Genomic DNA, 22605 nt, shown 5'->3' with positions numbered 1-22605 from the left:
ATTATTACTTTTATATATAATAATTTTTAAAAAAAAAATTTCGTATGTAATTTTTATTTTTATCATAGAAAAATTAAAATACAGAAAAATATATAATATTATTTTCATTAATTTTAATTGTATTTGAAAAAAGGAAGTGACAATTTTGGATGTAGAATATTCAAAACAAATAAAAGAATTTCAATGTGAGAATATTTCTGAAAAAAATAATTTTAATTATATTTCTTTCTCTGGAAGCTAAAAAGCTCCTCTGACATTCGTTTATTTTATCGCCCTGATTTCTCCTCAGGCAGAGGAGTTCGCAGTCACTGAGAATAGGTAAAGTTCATTTCTTCAACTTTCTGTTTGTTTACTGAGAAAATAGTATGAAAACAAAGCATTTACCTTTCCACTGTCACTTTAGAAGTTCTTTCAATTTCGGATCTTTATAATGCAAAGCAATCAACTTCTATTTCTCCAGCTTTCTGTTTGGTATTGACCCAAAAAACAAAATCAACAATTAAAAAAAAAAAAAAAATACACTTTCCGTTTGGTTACTGGGAAAATAGTAAGAAACGAAAGCATTTACTTTTCGACTATCTTGTGTTGTGAATTACGGATCACATGGAGATATTTGGGGATGTGCGTTTCACTTTTTCTTTCTCTCCTAATATTCAACTAAGTTTCGCCCATTTATTGTATATTTTCCGCGTTAGGTTTCTTAGCTTAAACGAGTAACGGGTAATAATAAACGAATTTTTGGGCTAAGGATTTCTCTCTTGAAAAAACCATTTTACTTGATGAATCAGAAACTGTGTTCTTTGAAATCACAATCTCACTGTCCATAGAAAGCCCAAACCGCGTAGTATTATAGTCCCAACCACCCAAGGAGGTCCAAGAAACATAGAAATCAAGCTTGGTTTAACCGTGTTTTATTTAGTGGAACCCATTTCGATTATTTTCTAGTTCATTAATTTTTTTCCTATTTTGTTTTTCTAGTTTTTTAGATTTAATTTTTAGTTTAAAGGTATTTAGAATTGAGATGCAGTGTAATTGACAGATGGGGGAGCTAGCAGCTGAGAAGCATGTTGAATACATTTTATCGGTGGAAAAGGTTTGGTTTTTACTTTAAACATTCCAACACAATATAGACGAATTTATATTTATTTTCTATAATTGAAAAAAAGAAAAAAGGGCTTAGCTATTATGTTATGGCAGAAGAAAGATTCATTTGAATCTGTGGTGATGGAGCATCTGAGAATGAATGGAGCTTACTGGGGATTGACTACTCTTGACCTACTTGGGAAGCTTCATGCAGTGGATGTGGATCAGATTGTTTCTTGGATCATCAAATGCCAACATGACTCAGGTTCGTATATATTCTTACCTTTCTCTTTCCTTTTTTTTTTAACTTTTTGATCTTAAAATTTGTTAAATTTAATGTTTGTATTATGTTTTATATAGCTTTTCTGTGTGTGAGTTTGAACAATGATCAAGATTGTAAAGCTCGAAAATGATTATCATAACTTTTATTTATCTTATGTATTTACCATGCAGGTGGTTTTGGTGGTAATATTGGGCATGACCCGCATGTACTGTATACCCTCAGTGCCGTGCAGGTTTTGGCCCTTTTTGACAAGCTTGATGTTTTAGACATTGAAAAGGTGTCAACTTGTATCCTTGGGCATTGCTGTTTGTTTGAATTTTGGTACCAAAATTTTGCTGATATCTAAATTGTTTTTAGTCTCCAAAAGTACTAGATTAGTTATGAAGCTTTTAGTAGTATATGTTCAAATAATTGTTATGCATTCCAGGAAACCACTACTTTTGCAGCTCAAATGTGGTTATATAAATGGAAATTTGACACATTTTGGCTCTTTATACGACAATTAGAGAGTTGACAATTTAAAGAAACCTTACAGAGGAGCAGCAACTGTACCTTTTCTTGTGTAACTTAACATTTAGGCCAGATGTTGCTGGACTGCAAAATGAAGATGGATCATTTTCAGGGGACATGTGGGGTGAAATTGATACACGGTATCATTCTCTCAATTTGCTTTCATTTTTGCATCTCATGCTTTGTTTAACTGTCTCATTAATCTAGAATATGTTTTACCAAACCAAATCTTGTTTTTTCTTTTTAGATTCTCTTATATTGCTATATGTTGTCTCTCATTGCTACATCGCTTGGATAAAATCAATGTGGAGAATGCTGTAAGTTATATTGTAAGTTGCAAAAATCTGGATGGTGGATTTGGATGCATGCCTGGTGGAGAGTCTCATGCAGGACAAAGTATGATATACATGTACCATGTAGTTTCTATGATGTTTTGCTTTTGGAGTTTTCCATAGTAAACTAGGTTTTCGTTTCATTGAATGGTGTAGGTTTGTTTTGCACATCAATCTGACTTAAAACTTTCCTATTCTTCCACTTGTTATACTGTGACTGCAGTTTTCTGTTGTGTGGGTGCTCTTGCTATTACGGGAGCCTTGCATCATATTGACAAGGATCTTTTAGGGTGGTGGTTATGCGAGCGTCAAGTTAAATCTGGAGGTCTTAATGGCCGCCCAGAGAAACTTCCTGATGTGAGCTGCTTTTCATTTTTTTTTTTTTTTTTTTTTTTTTTGGGGTGGGGGAGATTGAACCATATTGTTGTTCTAGAGTCTTATTGGTTTTATTGTATCTTGTCAGGTATGCTATTCTTGGTGGGTTCTTTCTAGTTTGATCATGATCGATAGAGTACATTGGATCAATAAGGAAAAGCTTGTTAAGTACATCTTAGACTGCCAGGTTAAATTCAGTGTCTTGAATATGATAACGTTTTAAAGCCAAATGCGCTACTTGATCTTTCAAATTATCCTATTGAGAACTCTTGGACATTGGAAAATTTCAGGACTTGGATAATGGAGGAATTTCAGACAGACCAGATGATGCTGTTGACGTCTATCACACATACTTCGGTGTTGCTGGTATGAAATTACTGTAATTCTGCCCTTTTCCCCCTACTTTCTTGAACTAAGAGCTTGCATGTGCTAAACTCTTATAATTATGAGTAACATTGCATTCAAGTTTCTGAGCTCAAATTTTATGTTAGTCATAACCCCTCTTTGTTCATCCGGGCTACTAGAATCAGTCAGTTTATCAATACAATATATTCAATTTGCCTTATGGTTTTTATCTAATAAACATTATTTATTCTTATTCTATTCATAGTCTCTCAATAGTTTTCAAAAATAAAACATGCCAAAGTACAAAACTTCACTTTTCATTATTTAGCAGTAGAATATCCTCCTTTTCTTTTTCTCTTTAGTGGATTCTAAGTCCAGAATAGCTAGGATTGATGTGAATGCACAGAATGAAGTCATTGTTTTGATCTTTGTCGATACCTGCATATCGGAATTTGGCATCATTGTCGTCATTTGGTGCCCGCTTAACATGATCTAAAGCTGTTCTTGTTGATATAGGACTTTCACTTCTGGAGTATACGGGATTGAAAGCCATAGATCCAGCTTATGCTTTGCCAGTTGATGTTGTAAACAGGATTTTCATCGGCAGACAATCAAAAAAAGAATCCTGAAAATGATTGCTGAAACATACAATCATCTAGCTCACAGAGTATATGTTCTTATAATACTGTTTCTTTTGATTTATTCACATTTAGTTGGTCTGGACCGATCTGTTTTTGCTTCTTTACTCTAGTTTACTGATAATGGTCTTGACGCCAAAGCTGTTCTCTCCATACAGTCACAGGACACAAAAAATATATATTCTTTTATTTTATTTTGTTTTATTTTTCTTGGGCTAACATAAAATTTATTATAGTTTATACAAAAATTTTAATTGTAATAAATAAATGCTCATCGAAATATTTCACTAACTGTATTACCCTTGTTATAAAAATTTGTTCATTTTTTTAAATTTAAGAATGCCCTTGTATAGATTAAATGCAAAATAAAAGAAGGGGAATAGAGCCTGATTTATCTTTTTATGATATTGGTCCGATTATAATAGAAGTAATAAATATAAAATTGTCTTATTTACCAGGAAACAATATATAAAATTGGCTTGGCCTTTTTTAGACGTATTGCAGGCCAACACGTAACACGTTCAAAAGATTTCTGATTTTAGTGTTTTTTTAGCTCAAAGATTTTCTGATTTTAGTTGTGATGAGTTTTATTGAGCTAGGTGACTAAGTTACAAATTTTCAAAATTAAAAAGCATATAGGCATGTTTGGTAAATAGTAAAAATTAGTAGGATTATAATTCTTTTAGAAATGTGATCTTTGTTTGGATTTGTTTGGATAGCTAATTAGAGATGATAAAGTGTGGATCTAAAAATTAGATTTTGACATTTATAAACGGTACATAGGAAAGTTGTTCTCATTTAAAATTAATTACAAAATTTTTTTTAAAAATATAAATTTACCTTTCATATATAATATAAAATTTAATTTAATTATATTAAAGTTCTAACATTGTTATTTAACTGAATATTAGAGGGGGAAAACTAAATCTCAACAAATTAATTTTTAAAAAACTAAATCACAAATTGGTTTTTGTCAAAAGTTTGACGCTGATTTTAAATATTTTTCTAACTTTACTTTAAAACCGTATCTAGAATGTTCCAAAATAAATTAAACGTTTTACTGTTTCAAAATAAATCAACAAAGGCATCTTATGAGCTTTTCAACAAAACATAATTATTACTAGACCAATCATTAATTAATCTAACAAAAAATTCCACACACTGTGAAACTTCAATCATAATTAAATACTCAATTTTTAAACACCGTGTGCTTTTCAAAGGTTTTCTGTTTTTTTTTTTTTTTTTTTTTTTTTTTTTTTTTTGTGGATATTGAAAGTATGAAAATTCAAATTTGAAATATTGTTGTAGGAAATAGTGAATTGGATTTAGATATATATTTAAATATATATATATATATATATATAAAGTTACAATTCTCAAATCCTTTGCCCAAAAAAAAAAAAAAATCAAATTTCTTAAAATGGAAACCATTTACTAATAATTGAAACAGTTTTAAATCAATTTAACCAATTAACGCTCATCATTTATCAATAAAACCCTTGTAAAATATAGAAACATAAATTTTTGTTGCTAATGAAATATTAAACATTTTTATAATTCACTTGAATAATTCATATATCTGTCACATAACTTATCTCAAAAGGTAAAGAAAAATCCACGATAATTAAACACGTCTCTGTACTGTTCGACTGTTTCAATTTCAAAGTTTTTATTTAACAACAAAAACGGTGCGTTTCAAGCTAGTTCAAGGCTCTATTGTTCTTTCTTCTCTCTGTGCTCGAACAGTTTCCTCCTCATCCAATCTCTCTCCTCTCTCTCGCAATCTCTTTTTTTTGTCCATTGCCCAAATCTCTGCATCTCACAGTCATCGATTTTGCATTTTTATAGTTTTTTACTTCAAAGATTTCAATTTTTTTTTTTTTTTTGCTGTTGATTCGGTTCGTGCCGACCGAATCGAATTCAGGGCCATGATGAGTTGAATTGTTAAAAATTTTGAAAAAAGACAGAGAGAAAAAGATGCAGTATCTGAAGGAAGAGATTGCGAAAATCGACGAGAGCTGGACCACTACTCGTTTCGATTCGTTACCTCACGTTGTTCATATTCTCACATCCAAAGATCGTGAAGGTGAAGTGCAGTTCTTGAAGGAGCAAAGCGACGTCGTTGAGGAAGTCGTTGATGAAGTTGTCCATGTTTATCACAGTGGATTCAACAAAGCAATTCAAAACTATTCCCAGGTTTTCTAAAAAAAAAAAAAAAAAAAATGATTTTTTTTCTTTTTTAAAAATTTATATTGTTGTAGTTACCACTAGCATTAGAAATGTTTATGTGGTTATATATATATATATATATAGATATGTGCTACATTTGCTGGAAAAGAAAATGGAATAGTTGTATTCCAAATGTACCAATCAAAATCTACTATGATTAGCATAATACTCTTTTGGTTTATTGTTTCTTTTTATTTATTTATTTATTTACTTTTTTGGGAAATAAATAATCTAAGAATTTGATGCTACATTTTTATTTTTTTAAATTTATTTTTTGATTTTTCCAGATCTTGCGTTTGTTTAGCGAATCTGCAGAAAGTGTTACTGGGTTGAAAGTTGATTTGGCTGAGGCAAAGAAGCGTCTTAGTGCTCGAAATAAACAACTTCATCAGTTATGGTATCGATCGGTTACATTGCGTCATATAATCGCTCTGTTAGATCAAATTGAGGGGATAGCTAAGGTTTGTTTGTCTATGCATAAACCCAGAGCTTTGAAATTACATTGCCTACTGTTCCAATTTAATATTTATTGTACTTGAGTGAAAGTTATTAGAAATGTTTACATTGCAATTACCTGTATAGTTATTTGGACTGAAGTCGTTGCTAGTTATGTCTTTGATTATTCAGAAGATCTGTAATCTTATCTCTTTAAACTATCATTCAGGTTCCGGCTCGTATTGAGAAGCTTATTGCTGAGAAGCAGTTCTATGCTGCAGTTCAATTGCACGTTCAATCGGCATTGATGCTTGAGCGAGAAGGGCTTCAGACGGTACATGCAGAACTTTTTTGGTTGTAGTAACAATTAATACTGTACTAATATGATATTAAGAAACAGGTTTTTGTATTGTTTCAAAGTTTCTTTCTCTGGTTTGGAACTTCTGTTCTACTGAATATGTATCTAAATCTAGATCCTAAATGGGATCTATCTACAAGTTTCAACAAAGCCAGCCATATGGTATTGATGGTGTTGAGGTTCAATACAATTTTTTTTTTTTTTTTTTTTTTTTTTTTAAATCCTATACTCATAGGTGTTAAAATTGTGAAGTATTACTTTTTGTGAACTGGTGACACTTTTTTACTGTAATCGCATGTTGCTTGCTCAATAGCATGAATGCAGGGGTTGAATAGGAAATTTTTTCGATGTCAAATTAAAAATTCGTTTTTCTTGTTGATATTTTCCTTGATATTGGTGCATTTTTAGCTCTAGAGGATATATTTGAAGGATACCTTTTAGGTAACGTATTTTGGTAATTCTCACCTTTTTGTCTAGGTTGGTGCCCTTCAAGATGTTAGATCCGAGCTGACAAAGTTACGAGGAGTTCTATTTTATAAAGTTTTGGAGGATTTGCATGCCCACCTATACAACAAGGGTGAATATAGGTATGACTTTTCGTCTTTTTGGTGGTTATTGTGATATTTTGTACTGGGGTTGAACTCCTTGGCATTGCATTATTTACTTCTTAGAAAAAAGAACTCTGTATGTTTTGAGTATTTTATATTCTTTTTCCTTAATGTAGGTAGTTAGGAGGTTAGGTTATGCTTGGAATATCAGCATATATACAATATACTGAACTGTTTTATGAAATTGATCCAATTGATTCTCAATTTAATTATATTTCATCCCTCGTTATTCTTGTTACTTTAAGAAATATATTATTGAGTGAATTACTGTTTGGCTGCTTAATTTCTAGAAAACATATGGCAATTTAGTTATATGGCCGTGCGACTTTTAGAGTTTTAATTCACTAGAAATTCATAATGAAATTGCCCTAAGCTGATTCTTTTTCTGCAGCTCAGCTGCCTGGAATGTCCTTGAAAAGGATGAAGAAGTACCAACCACCACAGCTGTAGCACTTTCGATGAATAGTTCACAACCTCTGTCGAGAAGAACTAGGTTATTGAAAGGTGATAATCAGTTTGGTGCTCATGGAGATGGATCATATAGGCCGAGTTCAGTTGATGGCGGGTAAGTTCAGGAAGTATTCTTTAACTACTTAAACCTTTTCAGCATCCACAGTATTGGTGGTTGCATTCCTTAAGCTTAGAAGTTTAATTGAAGTGTTTTAGCATCTATGACAGATGGCTTACTAAGCCTTGACATGTTGAGATAATATTTTTTGGACATAATTTTTTCAAATCTATATACAAATTTAACAATAGGTAAATGAAAATAATCATAAATAATTTTTTTTTTCCCTCAGTTATAACCTGTTTGGTATTGATTGACTGTTGTTGGTCTTTTAAATGAGAATTTTTTTTTTTTTTCAATTCAAGTGTTTGATTAATTTTTTTTAACCTCGGATTATGGAAAATTATCCTTGTGTCATAACAATTTTAAGATGAAAACCATGGCGTGCTTTATATCTCTGATCACTAAAAGGAATAAACATGACATAAAAACATGAGATAAGAACACTATCTGCAGTGTATATGTTTTTTTCATTTCACATATCATGACATTTTAACATTATAACCATAGTTCAATGATTTTGTTATTTAAAAAAAAATAAAAAATAAAAAATAAAAAAAATAAAATACTGTCAGTTAATGTTAGTACTGGATTTTGATACAAATGGTCAAAACTCCTATAAATAATTATAGTCCAAAATAAATTATCAACATGCACTGATACAAGGAAGATTAGCACCAAATATGATAACTTGCATTGTTCTTCTTAATTAACTTAAATTTGGTAATGCTTTTCAGTTCATCTTTTGATGGCCATGATGATGATGGTGTTTTGGAACCACATGATGAAGTTATCAAAATCATTCCTCGTCAAATGCCACCATGGCTTTCAAATTCGACTCCTGATGAATTTCTTGTATGGAAACTTTGATTAGTCACTCCTCGTCTTAGTTTACTATTGAATTTGCAACTTCTTGGTTGACAATCTGGGTTTGTATTTGAATGTAGGAGGCAATTAAAAAAAGCGATGCTCCGCTTTATGTAAAATATTTGCAGACCATGGTTGAATGCCTCTGCATGCTAGGCAAAGTTGCTGCTGCTGGTGCTATTATATGGTTTGTATCCTTGACTCATAATTCATGATTTCTGCCTTAAGCATGGATCTTGAATGATCTTTCTTGTCTACATTATTTTTAAGTAGTATCTTTTTATACTTGATTGGAACATGGAATTTTTCCCTATATTCTGTTTCTTTACCTAAATGCTTCATCTAGGCATGTTCTTTCACATTATCCTCTTTTTCTTTTTTTCTTTTTTTCTTTTTTTCTTTTTTCTCTTCTTCTTCTTCTTTTTTTTTTTTTAAATATTAGGATAGCATAGAAAACAAGCATTGCTCTAGCCTTCTATGGGATGAGATTTGTTGATCAGCTTGCTTCTTTGATCTGGTATAGGAGCATGCTAAAACCAAATTTCTCTTAAGTGGCCGAGCAATAATGCCCAAAGATTTAGACATATTGACATAACCATATATTTGTGTCTTGGTGTGTTTATCTCCCTTGAAATTGTATGTTTAATTACCAGTACTCCAGTAATCATGATAGTTCTTATTCTTCAGTTCTTTTTTTTTTTTATCTGCAAAGTTTGTTATGCTTTGGAAGTTTATAGGATAGTAATTGTTAGTGAATTGCTAGTTGCCCTTCTATTAGAGCTACCTCTCAACCACAAATGCACTTGCACATTGAAAAGGGGAAAGAAAAGGAAAGAGAACAGTTGTCTTTTTTTATTTTCTAGGACTTTCATTTCATTGATGCCATTATACTGTAAAGACTGAGTTGAATAAATTTTGTTGACGATTGATTTCTTGGTGAACCAAATGACCTAATGCACCTAATCTTGATTGAACTGCATCCCTTATGAAATGTGTATCTAATTTAGTTTGCTCTTAACACATAAGAGTTTAGTGATTTTTCAATCTGATTTTTATCTTCTTTTAATACAGCCAAAGACTACGACCTACAATTCATGAGATTATCACATCCAAGATTAAATCCCATGCAGAACATGTTAATTCTTTACGATATGGCATTTGTCAGCCTGCCCGAACTGCTACTGTTGGTCTGCATTTCATGAAGGGACAATTAGAGAGTTACCAATTGCCAAAGCAAAAACGCCAGAATGGAATATCTTTGGCTGGGACTCTACAGGCAGTTAGCCCTGTCTCATCTGTGATGGCTCCCACAGGAAAAGCACAGGCTGCAGCAAAAAAACTTCTTGATTCAGTTTTGGACACTGTTGTTCGAATATTTGGTGAGATATAAGGGTGCTTTATTATATTGTTTTATTTATTCTTATATATTGGAATAATTTCCTCAGCATCTATGTTCAGAGAATCATGTTGTTGTTGGGGAGCTTCTGGAATCAAAATCTGCTCAACAAGCTGATATGAACACACCAAAGTCAATGCCAACAGATGTAAACTGGAACCCTGATTCTGAAGCATCTCAAGTTACTGGAGGCTACAGTGTTGGATTTTCCTTGACAGTATTACAGGTTAGCATCGGTAATCGTTTTACAAACTAACAATAATCATTTTAGAAAACTAACTTTGATTCAATCAATAAATTGCTTTCTTTGAACATATGTCTTGGTCCTTAGACCGCTTCTTATATCTGCTTCTTATATCTGCTATTTGAACATATATGCTAAAGAGTGAATGCCAACAACTCATTTGCGAGATCCTGCGAGCAACTCCTGAAGCTGCATCTGCAGATGCCGCTGTTCAAACAGCTAGACTTGCAAGCAAGGTCCCTTCCAAAGAGAAGAGGCAAGTAGTTTATTTCACTTTCTACTGTCCCGCATTAAATTTCTCTAAATGTTTTAATTTTTCATTTTTCCCAATTCATATTCTTTCTTCGGTTACTGTTTGGGGATATATAGCCATTCCTTTTATGTTTTTGTTTATTAAGGCAATGTAGCAGAACGATTCTGAAAGAACTATTTTTTTGGAGGTGAATATGAAATATAAATGTTGATGTGAAAATAGTGGAATGGGGAACAATTTTAACATGGTAGGGGTTTGGAAGTAAGGAGGAAGAAGGAAGGGTCAGTTTTTAAAGTATATTTCCAAAAGGCATATGATTATGTGGATTGGGGTTTGTTTTTATTATGTCCTTTTGATAAGGGCTTTGATGAAAGGTAGAGGAAACAGGAAGGGGTTGTTTTAATTCACCAGAAAGGAAGGGGTTGTTTGAGTTCAATTTGATTGCTATTTTAGTTGATCAGAAGACAAATGGGTGGATTATGCTTCTTGGGATTTAGTGCAAGGTGTTCCATTATCACCTTTTCTATTCATTTTAGCTGTTGATGTGTCCAGGATGTTATTATTAAGAGTGTCTGATGTTGATTTGTTTAAAGGTTTTGAAGTTGAGAGAGAGAGATGCATTGGTATCTTATTTACCTGATAATACTACAATTTTTTCACAGGGAAGGAAGCGGAGATGCAAAATTTTGTTTCTTAATTTGAAATTTGGAACTGTTATTAGGTTTAAAAATCAAAATGGGGAAAATTTCTTTTCCAAGATTTAGAATTTTTTTTTTTTTTTTTTTTTTTGGGGACAACTTAACAATTAGAATGAGTGCTCGTAAAATGCAAAGATCGTGTAACATATTTGATTGTGTTTAAATCCTAGGTTTGAGAGCTTTTGGTATCTAATAACTGAAAAAAAATTAGTACGAATTGGATGGCTTGAAAAAGTGCTTACTTCTCAAAGGGAGGAAGATCAATGTTAATATTATGCTCTTAAAAGCATTCATTTTCAAGCTTGTTTTCATTTTAAATTCCAAAGAGGGTAGGTGCTAGAATCGAGAAGCTTATAAGGGATATTTAAGGGAAGGGAGTGGGGAAGGAGAAAATGTCCTTGGCATGTTGAAATATTGTTTCTCAACCTGTGAATCGAGGGTGTTTGGTCAGGGTTAGTCTTAATGCATGATATATCTCCCGGCTGAAAAATTGGTTGTGGAAGTTCTCTCTAAGGGGCCTTCCTTTTATGTCATATAATAAAGTGTATTTATGCGTTAAATTAAAATGGTTGGGACTTATTGGGGTTGATATGTTGTAAATACTGGAGCTCCTGTGATCTTCATGAGTGCTTTCAAATTTGCATTGCATGAAAAAGATTTGGTGGCAGTTGTGATAGTGAGGGGCTGATTCCAACTGCTCTTCTATTCTAATGTTATTTGAAGAAGTTTAACTTGACTGATTTTTAATATAATATGCATGCTTCACAATTAACGAAGCAAGGTAAAATGCCTAGTTTGATGCAGTAACTAGTTCTCACTTGTTGTTGATAAATGTCTCAAGTAATCTGTATCTTTTATTTGCTGATCTTTACCTGACAATTTTCATTTTGGATATTCTTCATTTGAAGCCAATACTTGCATTTAAATATTTCGAGTGAAGTTGTTCACTTGAAGATTTGTGACAATTGTACAATTTGCAGATATACCAAAAAGTGCCCTCATTTCGTTTTTATTTTCTACATCAACTTGGTTCATTTTACGTTTTGTTCATCACTTTTGTTTTGGTTAGAGTTGTTTTGGAACCATTCATGTTTTATGCTGATGCTTTGCAGGGATGGAGCAGAAGAGGGCCTCACCTTTGCTTTTCGCTTCACAGATGCTAGCATATCAATTCCCAACCAGGGTATACTAGAAACTTGACGGCTATGCATTATTTTCTTCTTAAGGATTGCATTATTCCAATTAGAAAGTTGGCATAATTTTAATGGATTTTATCATTTCTGTTTGTTTGTCATGAATTCAAGATGTAGTTCCATTTTCATTTTTCTTTTTCATTCTTGAATTTCATTAGTTGGATTTCAGCATAATTTTGGTTGGTGTTTGACATAGGAATTTTGGTGATAAAATTCAAGAATAAAAGTTGGTTCCCCATTTTTGTTATCTTCCACCCCTCCATCTTTGGTGTCAGGGTTTATGTGAATTTGTTTGCAGCTTGATGGTTAAAGTGTGAAACAGATACATGTCACATGGATTCCTTGAGATAATAATTAAAAAAATTAAAAATTAAAAAAATAAAATAAAATATATGTATATATCTTAATTTCTCAGCCAACAGCAGCAAGTTTTTTTTTGCCTTGTTATATTTTTGAGAAGCATAAAAATCTATGTCAGAACAATGAATTATGAGATATTTCATTTTTGAATATTTTCCAACTCGTGTGTTTATCATAGAAGTAATAAAGGGCTTGCTGATTGCTATGCTTTTCTAATATGCTTGGCAAGTGAAATTGGATTGTACCCTTTACTTTAGTTAGTAGTATTTCTACTGATTCTAAAAGAGTTGAGATTCAAAACACACACAGAGACACTTATTTCTTTTTCAGCGCTTGAAAGGGTTACAAATGGCAACCGGCAACCTTGAAAATTATATAAAAAAATAAAAAAATAAAAAAACTTCTATTTTAACTCAAATTGTTTTGTATGTGTGCTATAGACTTCATAGCACTGAATGATCTATTTTTATAAAGTTTTGTTTTGTATGAAACAATTACAACCACTATGCTTTGATTGTCGAAGATGGTAACTTGAATAGCTTTACAGTCTAAATGAGCCATACTTTAACATTTGAATTGTAATTTTAATTGAGTTCCATTCTATCACTATTGTTTGCTTATTATTGATCCCTTGTTCAGGTGTTGATCTCATTCGACAGGGCTGGAGTAGGCGGGGTCCAAATGTATTACAAGAAGGCTATGGATCTGCAGCTATCTTGCCCGAGCAAGGCATATATTTAGCAGCATCTATATACCGGCCAGTTATTCAGGTTTTAAACTATTGTTAGTCCATCCTTGTGCTTCTTGGATTCTTGTTTTTTTGGGCCATCCTCTCATTTTAGATACTTTGCAGTTTACAGATAAAGTTGCTTCAATGCTCCCCAAAAAGTATTCCCAGTTAGGGTAAGCCAAACCGTATAACCTTAACTTTATCAGTTATCATGCAATTTTTACTTTGTTTTTATCTTTACATTTCATGCATAACTGGAATATGGAATATGGCAAGGATGAAAACTGAAATACAAACAGAAGAAAAGCCTATTGATCCTTGACCTGTGCTATGCAATTTTTACTTTGTTTTTCCTTTTACATTTCATGCATAACTGGAATATGGAATATGGCATGGATGAAAACTGAAATACAAACAAAAGAAAAGCCTATTGATCCTTAACCTGTGTTATTTATTGTAATTGTAATCGTGAGTTCTGTCATGTTTACAAGGATTATGTTATGTTAGAGAAATATTTTAATCACAAGTGCAGTAATGGATAAATGTGAATGCCAAATTGATGTTCTAGCTTCTGGGAGTAAATCAATGATGAAAACATTAATTTTCCTCAGCAGTTTTAAGTACTTCAAGAGGTAGTTTGTAGGTATCTGGGTTTAAAGGTACCACATGCATCACAAAAGTGGTAGTCCTGCAGTTTTTGCTTATAGGCTCCTGAAATTGGGATTTTTGATGCCTAATTCTATTGACACGGGTATTGTTTGTCGAGAGAGAAGGGGGGGCAGGGGGGGGGTTGTATTTTGTGGCATGGATTAGGAAAAGCTGTAATATTTGAGATATGTCATATGAATTGGCTTGATATCAATAAAAGTAAACCAATGTAGGTTGAGCTAGTTCCAACAGGTGACATAATATGGCTACTATGTTGTTGATTTGGCTTGTAGGGTAGGGACTTCCCCACATGTCTGTTACCTGTTTATTTAGGTTCTGTTTTTGTAAGGGAGTCTACTGTGGAACCAAAATTTAGAGTTTCGAAGGAAAATTAGTAGGGAGTGGAATAGAAGTTTACCATGTTGGAGAGAAGATCAAATTTTAAAAGTTTTGGTCAAGTACAATAGATGATGGAGAGTAACAAAATGGACTGAAGTGTATTGATTATTAATTGGTTTGTGTAAGCCTACATTTCCTTTCAGTTGTTCAGTAGACCTGGTGGAGTATTAGACTGGATTTATAGTTTGCTTTAAATAATATGGTTGACTTCCTAATACATTGATCTTTAGGGGTTGATGGTAACTTTTTACAGTTATTATACCTCAGAATTCTTGAGTTGAGTTGCACCTTTTTACTATCCTCCTTTTTTCTTTTTTTCTTCTTTTTTTTCACTTTTATTTATTTATTTATTTATTTTTATCGCTTGTTTTTATATTAAATGGATTTGCAATTGCTACTTTTGTGACTGCAGGAATGATGGATTACTAGCATTTGTGGAGAACTTTGTAAAGGACCACTTTTTACCAACAATGTTTGTAGACTACAGAAAAGGCGTACAGCAAGCTATATCAAGCAAGTTCTACAACTCTACACTTTTGACCACTCTTAACAGTGAAAAATTCAGAATCTCTAAATTGTATTTTGCACTTTATTTGTAATTGCATAGCATGCAACTCCGGTCATAAATGATTTGACTTGTGTAAGCATTTTACAAATGAGTTTAACAATATTAACATGGGTCAATTCCATTTGAAGAGCACTGATCCCACAGGACATAGGTGATCTGTCATGTTATTGTCAATATATTTATGGAACTAAACCTCCAACTGGTGGGACATATTATGCAAAGAGACTGTTTAGTCTCTACGTAAGATAAGAAGGATGACTCAAAAAAGATTGATGCCTCAAGATTAGCATTGAGTTCACCTTGGTCGTCTATCATTAAATCGCCAGGGAACAGAAATACCTAAAAAATTTTAAGGATACACAATTTATCAATTTTTTGAGTGGTTTACTTTAGTTAGTATTTATGCAAATTATAATTGCTAAGAGACTGTTGAATGTGTTACTTGTTCTTGTTACATGGTTATTAACTTTTCTTCCTATACTTGTTTGCAGTATCATTCTGATTCTTTGTGGCATTTTTATAGGTCCAGCTGCATTCCGGCCCAGAGCACATACTGCTGCCACATATACGCCATCAATTGAGAAGGGTCGACCTGTCTTACAGGGACTTTTGGCAATAGATTTCTTAGCAAAAGAGGCACGTCTTATATTTTGCTTCATATAATTTTCTTTACAGTCATTTAGCTTTGGAAATTGTTTAGTAACAAAAGTGGATTATTAACTTTTTCCCCTTTTGTTGAATTCTGGGCAAAAGTATTGCTTAAGTTATCATTGATATATTGATGAATGGTCCATTAAACTTTCTAATTTATCGTAATCTTTTATACTAGGTGCTTGGTTGGGCTCAAGCAATGCCTAAATTTTCTGGTGATCTTGTGAATTATGTGCAAACTTTCCTCGAGCGAACATACGAACGATGTAGGACTTCATATATGGAGGCAAGAATGTTCTCTATTCTCTCTTTCAATAACATGGCAAAACATTGTTTACTTTCAACCTTTTATTTATATTTTTTTTCTTTACTATTTTGTGGGGTTGTTTGGGTTTCGGTCATATCAAATTCATGCATGGAGTTCTACTCTTCCTTTTTTCTTTTTTTTCTTTTTTTGGTTAGTTGCCTTTTCTAGCCAAATACACCATAGTCCTTTTCTAGCAGCATAAAATTGACCCTTGACGCGTGGATGCCCTTGGCAGCACCCAAAAACTGACATTCTTGAAAAAGAATCTCCTCGTTAATGATAATGTCTATATAGTTCTCAAATAATAATTGTGAATACTGTGATCAATTGATTTAAACAATTTACTATTAATGGTTCTAAAACATGAAATAGGCACATTGTAATCAAAGCTTTACACATCAATTTCATGATGAGATTATGCTATATGCAATTTCACATGTCCTGGTACCGAGGTGGAGATGCACTGACCTAATGAAGAAGACATCTTTGAAATGAAAATAGAGGCTGTGGTCTGAAGGAGCCAATGGCTGTCCTGTAACATGGTGGGAGGGCACTTTGTATAAACAATGAGAACACGATATTGAGGGCATGATACATATGCATATTGCATAATTTTCATAAATGAAGCTTTCTATTAAAAGTCACATGTATAAAATCTCAGGCCTATAGTATTTATACAAGTAATTTTTACATTTCACCTCCTATAAGTAAAACATACTTAGCACTTTGCCACTCAAACTGAAAAAGCCTTCACGTTGCCCCGAAACTACTATTTTGTTGTTACTTAAGTCAATCATGCACTTTGATAGATGAATTTAGTGAATTAACCATATAAAACTCATGTAATTTTGTTTAGAAATTGTTATCTTTTATCTTTGGGTAATGTTTATGGTTAATTTTGCCAAATTTATTAAAGAAAATTATATTACTGACCAAACTGACAGGAAAATAATAGTTCAAGGCGCAATATAAGTTGTGTGTAGTTACCCCTACAATATATTGAATATTCTTTCTTTCCAATCTGTGTCACTGCAAAAGCTTTTAAAAAATGTGCTTCTATGATAACACTAGGTATATATATGTATTAATAGTATCCTATCAAGCATGAATTCTTTTGTATTGGTTGTTTTCCCCCCTTTTGCAGGCAGTTCTTGAGAAGCAAAGTTATATGCTTATTGGGAGGCATGACATTGAGAAATTAATGCGACTTGAGCCAGCAAGTGCATGTTTGCCAAATGCATTTGGTCAGTCAAATATTGATAATTATATCAATGATGTTGAAACTTCTGAGGTTGAACAAGAACTAAGTGATTTGCTATTGAATTTGAGGCCTATTAAGCAGGTATATCTTTTATTGTTTGATGTTGCAAGTTCTTTATTTTGATTTAGCATCAGGTTGTTTAAAAACAGGCTTTTCCCTATTACAAGGTATTTTTTCTGCTTTAAAGATAAAGTTGATTTTGTCCTTTTTCTTTTTAGTTTCTTAAAAAAATTGTAGCCTAATGAACTTGTTTTACTTTATTGATATTCTCACAATAAGTCTACCATGCTTATGCATTAACTTCTTGTTTTTTATTGTCTCGTGTAGGAGAATCTTATACGTGATGATAATAAGCTTATTCTGCTTGCCTCCCTTAGCGATTCATTGGAGTATATTGCAGACTCAATTGAAAGGCAAGTTTTATCATCTGAATGGACCTATACACCTCTTTTGTGTTCCTTTTTATGAAGCCACACTAGAGAGAAAATCCAAATTATTTAGGAAATCCATGTTAGATGGGAATGAAAAGAACTTTTGCTTTGAGAGTGAAGCATGGACATTCCATTTCTGTACTCCCATAACGTGTCAATGCATTTTATTTTATTAAAGTATAAAGCAGTTATGAAAATGAAATGAGAAATCCATGTATAATGAGTCACAAACTTGACAGTATGGAGATGAGGAAGTTTTCTGTATGTTAATGCTTTTTTTTTATACTGTATTTCTGCCCTTTTTTTCATTTTTTCATTTTTCTTTTTCTTTTGTTTTTTTTTTTTTTTTTTTTTTTTTTTTTGGGGAGTCACAAGCAAGTTATGGTCTTCCATGAATGTTTGGGTGCATTTTTGAGACCCAGCATTCAGTCTAATATCATTGGGATGGCCATATATCTGGCAGGCAGTTGTTCTGTGTATTAATGCCAGTTGTTTGGTGCTGACTTTAGGCAGCTTGCATATAATGATGTAAGCAGCAAGTCTTCGAAGTTTGTGCTTTAATTAATTCATGGGAGTATTTATTATAGCAGAAATATATATTTACTTTTTCATGAACTTTAGATGGCTTAGATAATGCGCTAAAATTCATCTAACAGCAGCTTTTGGTGAAGTTTAATATCAACCAGTGGCTTTATTTGCAACTTTCGTTCCTCATGCTTGCAGGATGATTCTGAGAAGTTTTCTTTTTGTGTTAATTTTTGAATACACAAGCTTGGAAGTTTTCTTCGGTTTAAAACCCTTAGGAATCAGAGTTCAATTTTGTTTGTCTTTCTTTCAAAACCTTAGATCATATGACTATGGTACCATTTTTGCATGTGTTGTGTGATTATATTGTTGGACTTACTAATATTTTTTAAGCTTTTAAAATTAATGATAATTTAAGATGGTATTAAAGCTTGGTTTTTTGTATGTTTATATGTCCAAATGCTGTTGAGTCCCTGTTTCTTGTAATTATTTTGGTTCTATACATGTAAGGCTCGTCCTTGGTTTCTAATAGCTCATACTTTTAGCAATAAGGATAACAATACCAAATCTCAGTTTACGAGTTTTAGTTGGATACAATCCCTTTGTCTGTCTCCACCACCTCAGCAATCTAGTAACTTTAATTGCATCTTGCTTGTATGTGATTTCCATCTTCAGGTGGCTTATTTTTTATCATTAGCAGTTATACTTTTGCAGGTTTATACACCATAAAAGTGTATCATTTTTATTTTTCAAAATATACTTCGTGTGGAAATTTCAATAAATCAAAAATTAAAATGGTGGGTTATTCTTCTTAGTAGCAATTTATTCTTGATTAATTTAGTGGAGAAGAATTGCCATCCATTTACAGACTTGGACAGACAATCGTGAAGGCGCCAAATCAAGTTGAAGAGAGTGGCAAGAAATATCATACTCCAGAAAGTAGTGAACTTTCTAGGGATCTGGCATCATTTGCGGATGAGTATAGGAAATTAGCAATTGATTGCCTTAAAGTTTTACGTGTTGAGATGCAACTGGAAACGATTTTCCATATGCAGGTTTGTATGGAATGTAATTTATATTGTGTTTAATTTGAGAGTAATACTTATATTAAATTGTCCTGCAATTGAGTAACTTATACTAACTGAGCATAACAATTAAACAGGAAATGACAAACAGGGAATACTTGGAGGATCAAGATGCTGAAGAGCCAGATGACTTTATTATTTCACTTACTGCACAGGTCATTATATTCATCGCCTTTGTTTTTTAGGGTCATTGATAGTACACCTCACATTATTTGCTCAAAAGATGTATATGTTTGTCTTCTCAAAAAGTTGGTGCAAGTAACCATCTTTAATAATGCCTTCAGATCTACTTGCTGGCTGAAAATCATCTTATGTAGCCAGCAAACATCTTATGGGACCCAATTTTTCCTAATGAAACTGCAAAGGATGCTTCCAAAATTTTAATGTGGGCATAAAAAAGAGATTTTAAATGTTGTGTGGCAAGTGGCATGTCACGTATAAATAATCTTGGATGGATCCAGAATCAAACAGTTTCCATGTCACCTTAGAATATATTCCAACTCAAGTAGGACATTACATTTAACATAGAGATTCATATCAAATTTAGAGGAATAGTTTGGCGTTTCCGACAGCCTAAATAAGGCACTAAACAGGATGGAAGAACATTTCATATAAGGAACAATTATACTTTAAATTATCATAATCATATCAAATTGGATGTTGCTTCTCTAGAGATAAAGAGTGAAATTCCATTATTAAGGGATGCAATAAGAAGCTCAGTATTAGGTTCCCATTTTTGTTTTAAAAGAAGGAATTTGCTAGACATGAGAAATAAATTAACCAATAGTATGGTATTAGTCCCTACCACAACATCTTCTGACATTTTCTTTCTAAAATGAAAAAAAATATATTTTATTTTTGTCCATAGATCACAATCACAAACAAATCATGCCTAGTTCTTTGGTGCTTATAATTAGCTGGAATTGACTAGCTTCCTCATGCTTCCAAATTTACATGTTTACACAGTGAGGCATGGTCTTCTTTCTTGATTTGGAATGATGATGATGGACAGATTATATTGGGAGATGAATTCAAAATATAATTTTACTTGATACTCGGTATTTTCTGTGACCATAGATAACGCGTAGAGATGAGGAAATGGCGCCTTTTGTTGCGGGAGTAAAGCGGAATTACATATTTGGTGGAATTTGTAGCATTGCAGCTGATACGTCAATTAAGGTTCCCTCCATAATTTTCTCTTGTAGTTTGTTTTGCAATTGCATTTAATGGCAGTTTATGTTTCAGATTAATATAGTTGCAATAAAATTGCCTCCACTCTCTTCTTGTCATTACTAACATAAAAAATGCAATGTTTGGTCAGGGTTTGGCTGATATTAAATCTGTCAACCTTTTTGGGGTTCAGCAGATATGCCGGAATTCAATTGCATTGGAACAGGTAACCATTATCCATATACGTTGCGTTTATTCTGCAACAGTGCAATTACATTAACCATTCTGTTTTAGTAGAGATGAGTGCCTAAGATAGAGTGAGGTTTGCTATGTTAAAAGTGGCCTTTTGTTTGCATTCATTGAAAATAAGATAACAAAATTAAATAGCTTTATATATTAGGTTGTGAAGTAGATTTCCGTAGGCTAACTGTATAGCAGAAGCTTGTAATTTATCTGGGTTTTGAAAGATTGGTTGGAAAGGCTTCTGTGTAAAGGATGTTATGTGTAGTAGAGAAATTTTATTCTGGTTATGCAAAATGGCATAACCAGGAGGATTAAAAGACAGGGAAAATGAAACCTGGGCAATTTTTCTAAACATTGTGTTAGCTTGATTATTTAGCTCAGTCCACTTCCTAACAAAAAGTTTTGGATGATGAAATATTTAGGTTGTAGAGCCTAATTGTCTAATTTTGAATCCTGCTAACTCTCACGTCCTGTTAGTTTATTGGGCTGTATGTGTAGGGCCTAATTTCCATCTCGTTATTGGAGGAGCCTACATGTGATGGGAAGTATTGACTTTGACTTTCTAACACTTGACAGCTTAGATTTTTGAGATTTATTTCAACTTAATGCCGCACACAAAAAGGACAAAGAAGAGCCACTCAGCTCATTAAAATTACCAATTAGGCTGCTAGGTGCAGTATATATCCCTTCAAAAGACCTCTAAATGCATCCCAAACATGGTTTATTTGCTGGACTATTCCATTGGTCCATGACTGTTACTTTTTTTTGGTTCGTGTTGCAATGCAGGCATTAGCAGCTATCCCCTCGATTAACAGTGAAGCTGTACAACATAAATTAGATCATGTTCGAACTTACTATGAACTCCTAAACATGCCATTTGAGGCAAGTTGCTGCAACCTATTGCAATTTCTTGTGCAACATTTTTTGTTGGTTTCAGATGTCAACCGGAACTTTGCTTTTTGCAGGCCTTGCTTGCCTTCATTACTGAGCATGAGCACTTGTTTACGGCTGCAGAGTTAGTCAAACAACAATTGTGTTATCTATATTTAAGTTATAGTCGATTAAACTGTATAGTTGTAAATAATACATGAAATTATCTTTTGCAGGTACGCTAATCTTCTGAAAGTACAAGTCCCAGGAAGAGAGATTCCTGCTGATGCTCAAGACCGTGTATCAGATATTTTATCCCGTTAGCTTTCTGGTTTCTGAAATTTTATTTATTTTCATGTACCAGAAAGAAAGTGTGTATCAATCTGCAAGTAAAGCTGGACACCATGTTTTGATCTTTGTTAGCATGACAGATAGCTACAACCTGTTGCAGATTCAGATTCCAATTTCAAGGAAGTTCACGCACATTTTGACACCATGTTGTGGAGAGTTTTTGTATTATTGTATTCGAACAAGGTCGTAATGTTTTGTAGTTATAATTTGTTCATGTGTAGCATTAATTTTGTGTATTCATGTTTGATCTATGGAAAATCTTGGTTTTTTTAAATTTGGTGAAAACAGAAAAATGCATTGTAAATTTTCCATGCCCATTAATATTTGTATATCATTTGTATTGATTTTTAGACTCTGATACTTGTTATTCCAGCTATAGCTTAAACTCTGTTAATTTCTTGTAATTTGAATTCTTTCCTAAATTGTTCAAAGTCTACTCAAGCTCTATAGCTTTTTGGTGTTCCTTTTTTATTTTTTTGGTAAATGAAAGCTGTCCCCTCGCTTGTTGGGTCTACAATCATGTTCTTTTTCATCCGAGGAACGAATCCAATTTCAATCGAGACCTTTAAAAAATTAGGGGTTTGTCTTTTT

At 32.7% G+C, this 22605-nt stretch overlaps 2 protein-coding genes across 9 annotated transcripts; both read left to right on the top strand.

Annotated features, from left to right (window-relative positions):
- Positions 1–191: 191 nt before the first annotated feature.
- On the top strand, positions 192–3760 carry LOC107405794 (geranylgeranyl transferase type-2 subunit beta 1). Of its 6 annotated transcripts, none has more exons than XM_048472801.2 (10): positions 192–318; positions 1040–1093; positions 1198–1348; positions 1537–1653; positions 1950–2016; positions 2124–2272; positions 2432–2565; positions 2672–2770; positions 2874–2949; positions 3445–3760. In XM_048472801.2, exons 2-10 carry the CDS (start codon positions 1040–1042, stop codon positions 3555–3557), a joined length of 960 nt encoding a protein of 319 aa, XP_048328758.1. In that variant the 5' UTR covers positions 192–318; the 3' UTR covers positions 3558–3760. The 6 variants fall into 6 exon arrangements, with proteins under 6 accessions (XP_048328758.1, XP_048328759.1, XP_048328761.1 ...); XM_048472802.2 differs by having other exon boundaries at positions 1028–1093; XM_048472804.2 differs by having other exon boundaries at positions 277–318; positions 1015–1093.
- Positions 3761–5273: 1513 nt separating this feature from the next.
- On the top strand, positions 5274–22369 carry LOC107405800 (exocyst complex component SEC8). 3 transcript variants are annotated; one of them, XM_048471558.2, is made up of 25 exons: positions 5277–5762; positions 6083–6256; positions 6460–6564; positions 7066–7175; positions 7588–7761; positions 8502–8619; positions 8712–8818; positions 9703–10010; positions 10090–10253; positions 10412–10527; positions 12335–12405; positions 13415–13545; positions 13629–13678; positions 14965–15065; positions 15644–15756; positions 15950–16057; positions 17223–17420; positions 17667–17752; positions 19137–19350; positions 19458–19535; positions 20458–20559; positions 20702–20776; positions 21580–21675; positions 21759–21808; positions 21900–22369. In XM_048471558.2, the coding sequence occupies exons 1-25, from the start codon at positions 5544–5546 to the stop codon at positions 21985–21987; spliced, it is 3156 nt and encodes a 1051-aa protein (XP_048327515.2). In that variant the 5' UTR covers positions 5277–5543; the 3' UTR covers positions 21988–22369. The 3 variants fall into 3 exon arrangements, with proteins under 3 accessions (XP_060672343.1, XP_048327515.2, XP_048327516.2); XM_048471559.2 differs by having other exon boundaries at positions 5279–5762; positions 19164–19350; XM_060816360.1 differs by lacking the exons at positions 21580–21675; positions 21759–21808; positions 21900–22369 and adding an exon at positions 21271–21541 and having other exon boundaries at positions 5274–5762.
- Positions 22370–22605: the final 236 nt, after the last annotated feature.

Source organism: Ziziphus jujuba, chromosome 4, assembly GCF_031755915.1.
Source record: "Ziziphus jujuba cultivar Dongzao chromosome 4, ASM3175591v1".
NCBI classification, from domain to species: Eukaryota; Viridiplantae; Streptophyta; class Magnoliopsida; order Rosales; family Rhamnaceae; genus Ziziphus; species Ziziphus jujuba.
Note: the sequence above shows the minus strand (reverse complement) of the source record. Positions and strands in the feature narration are given on the sequence as shown.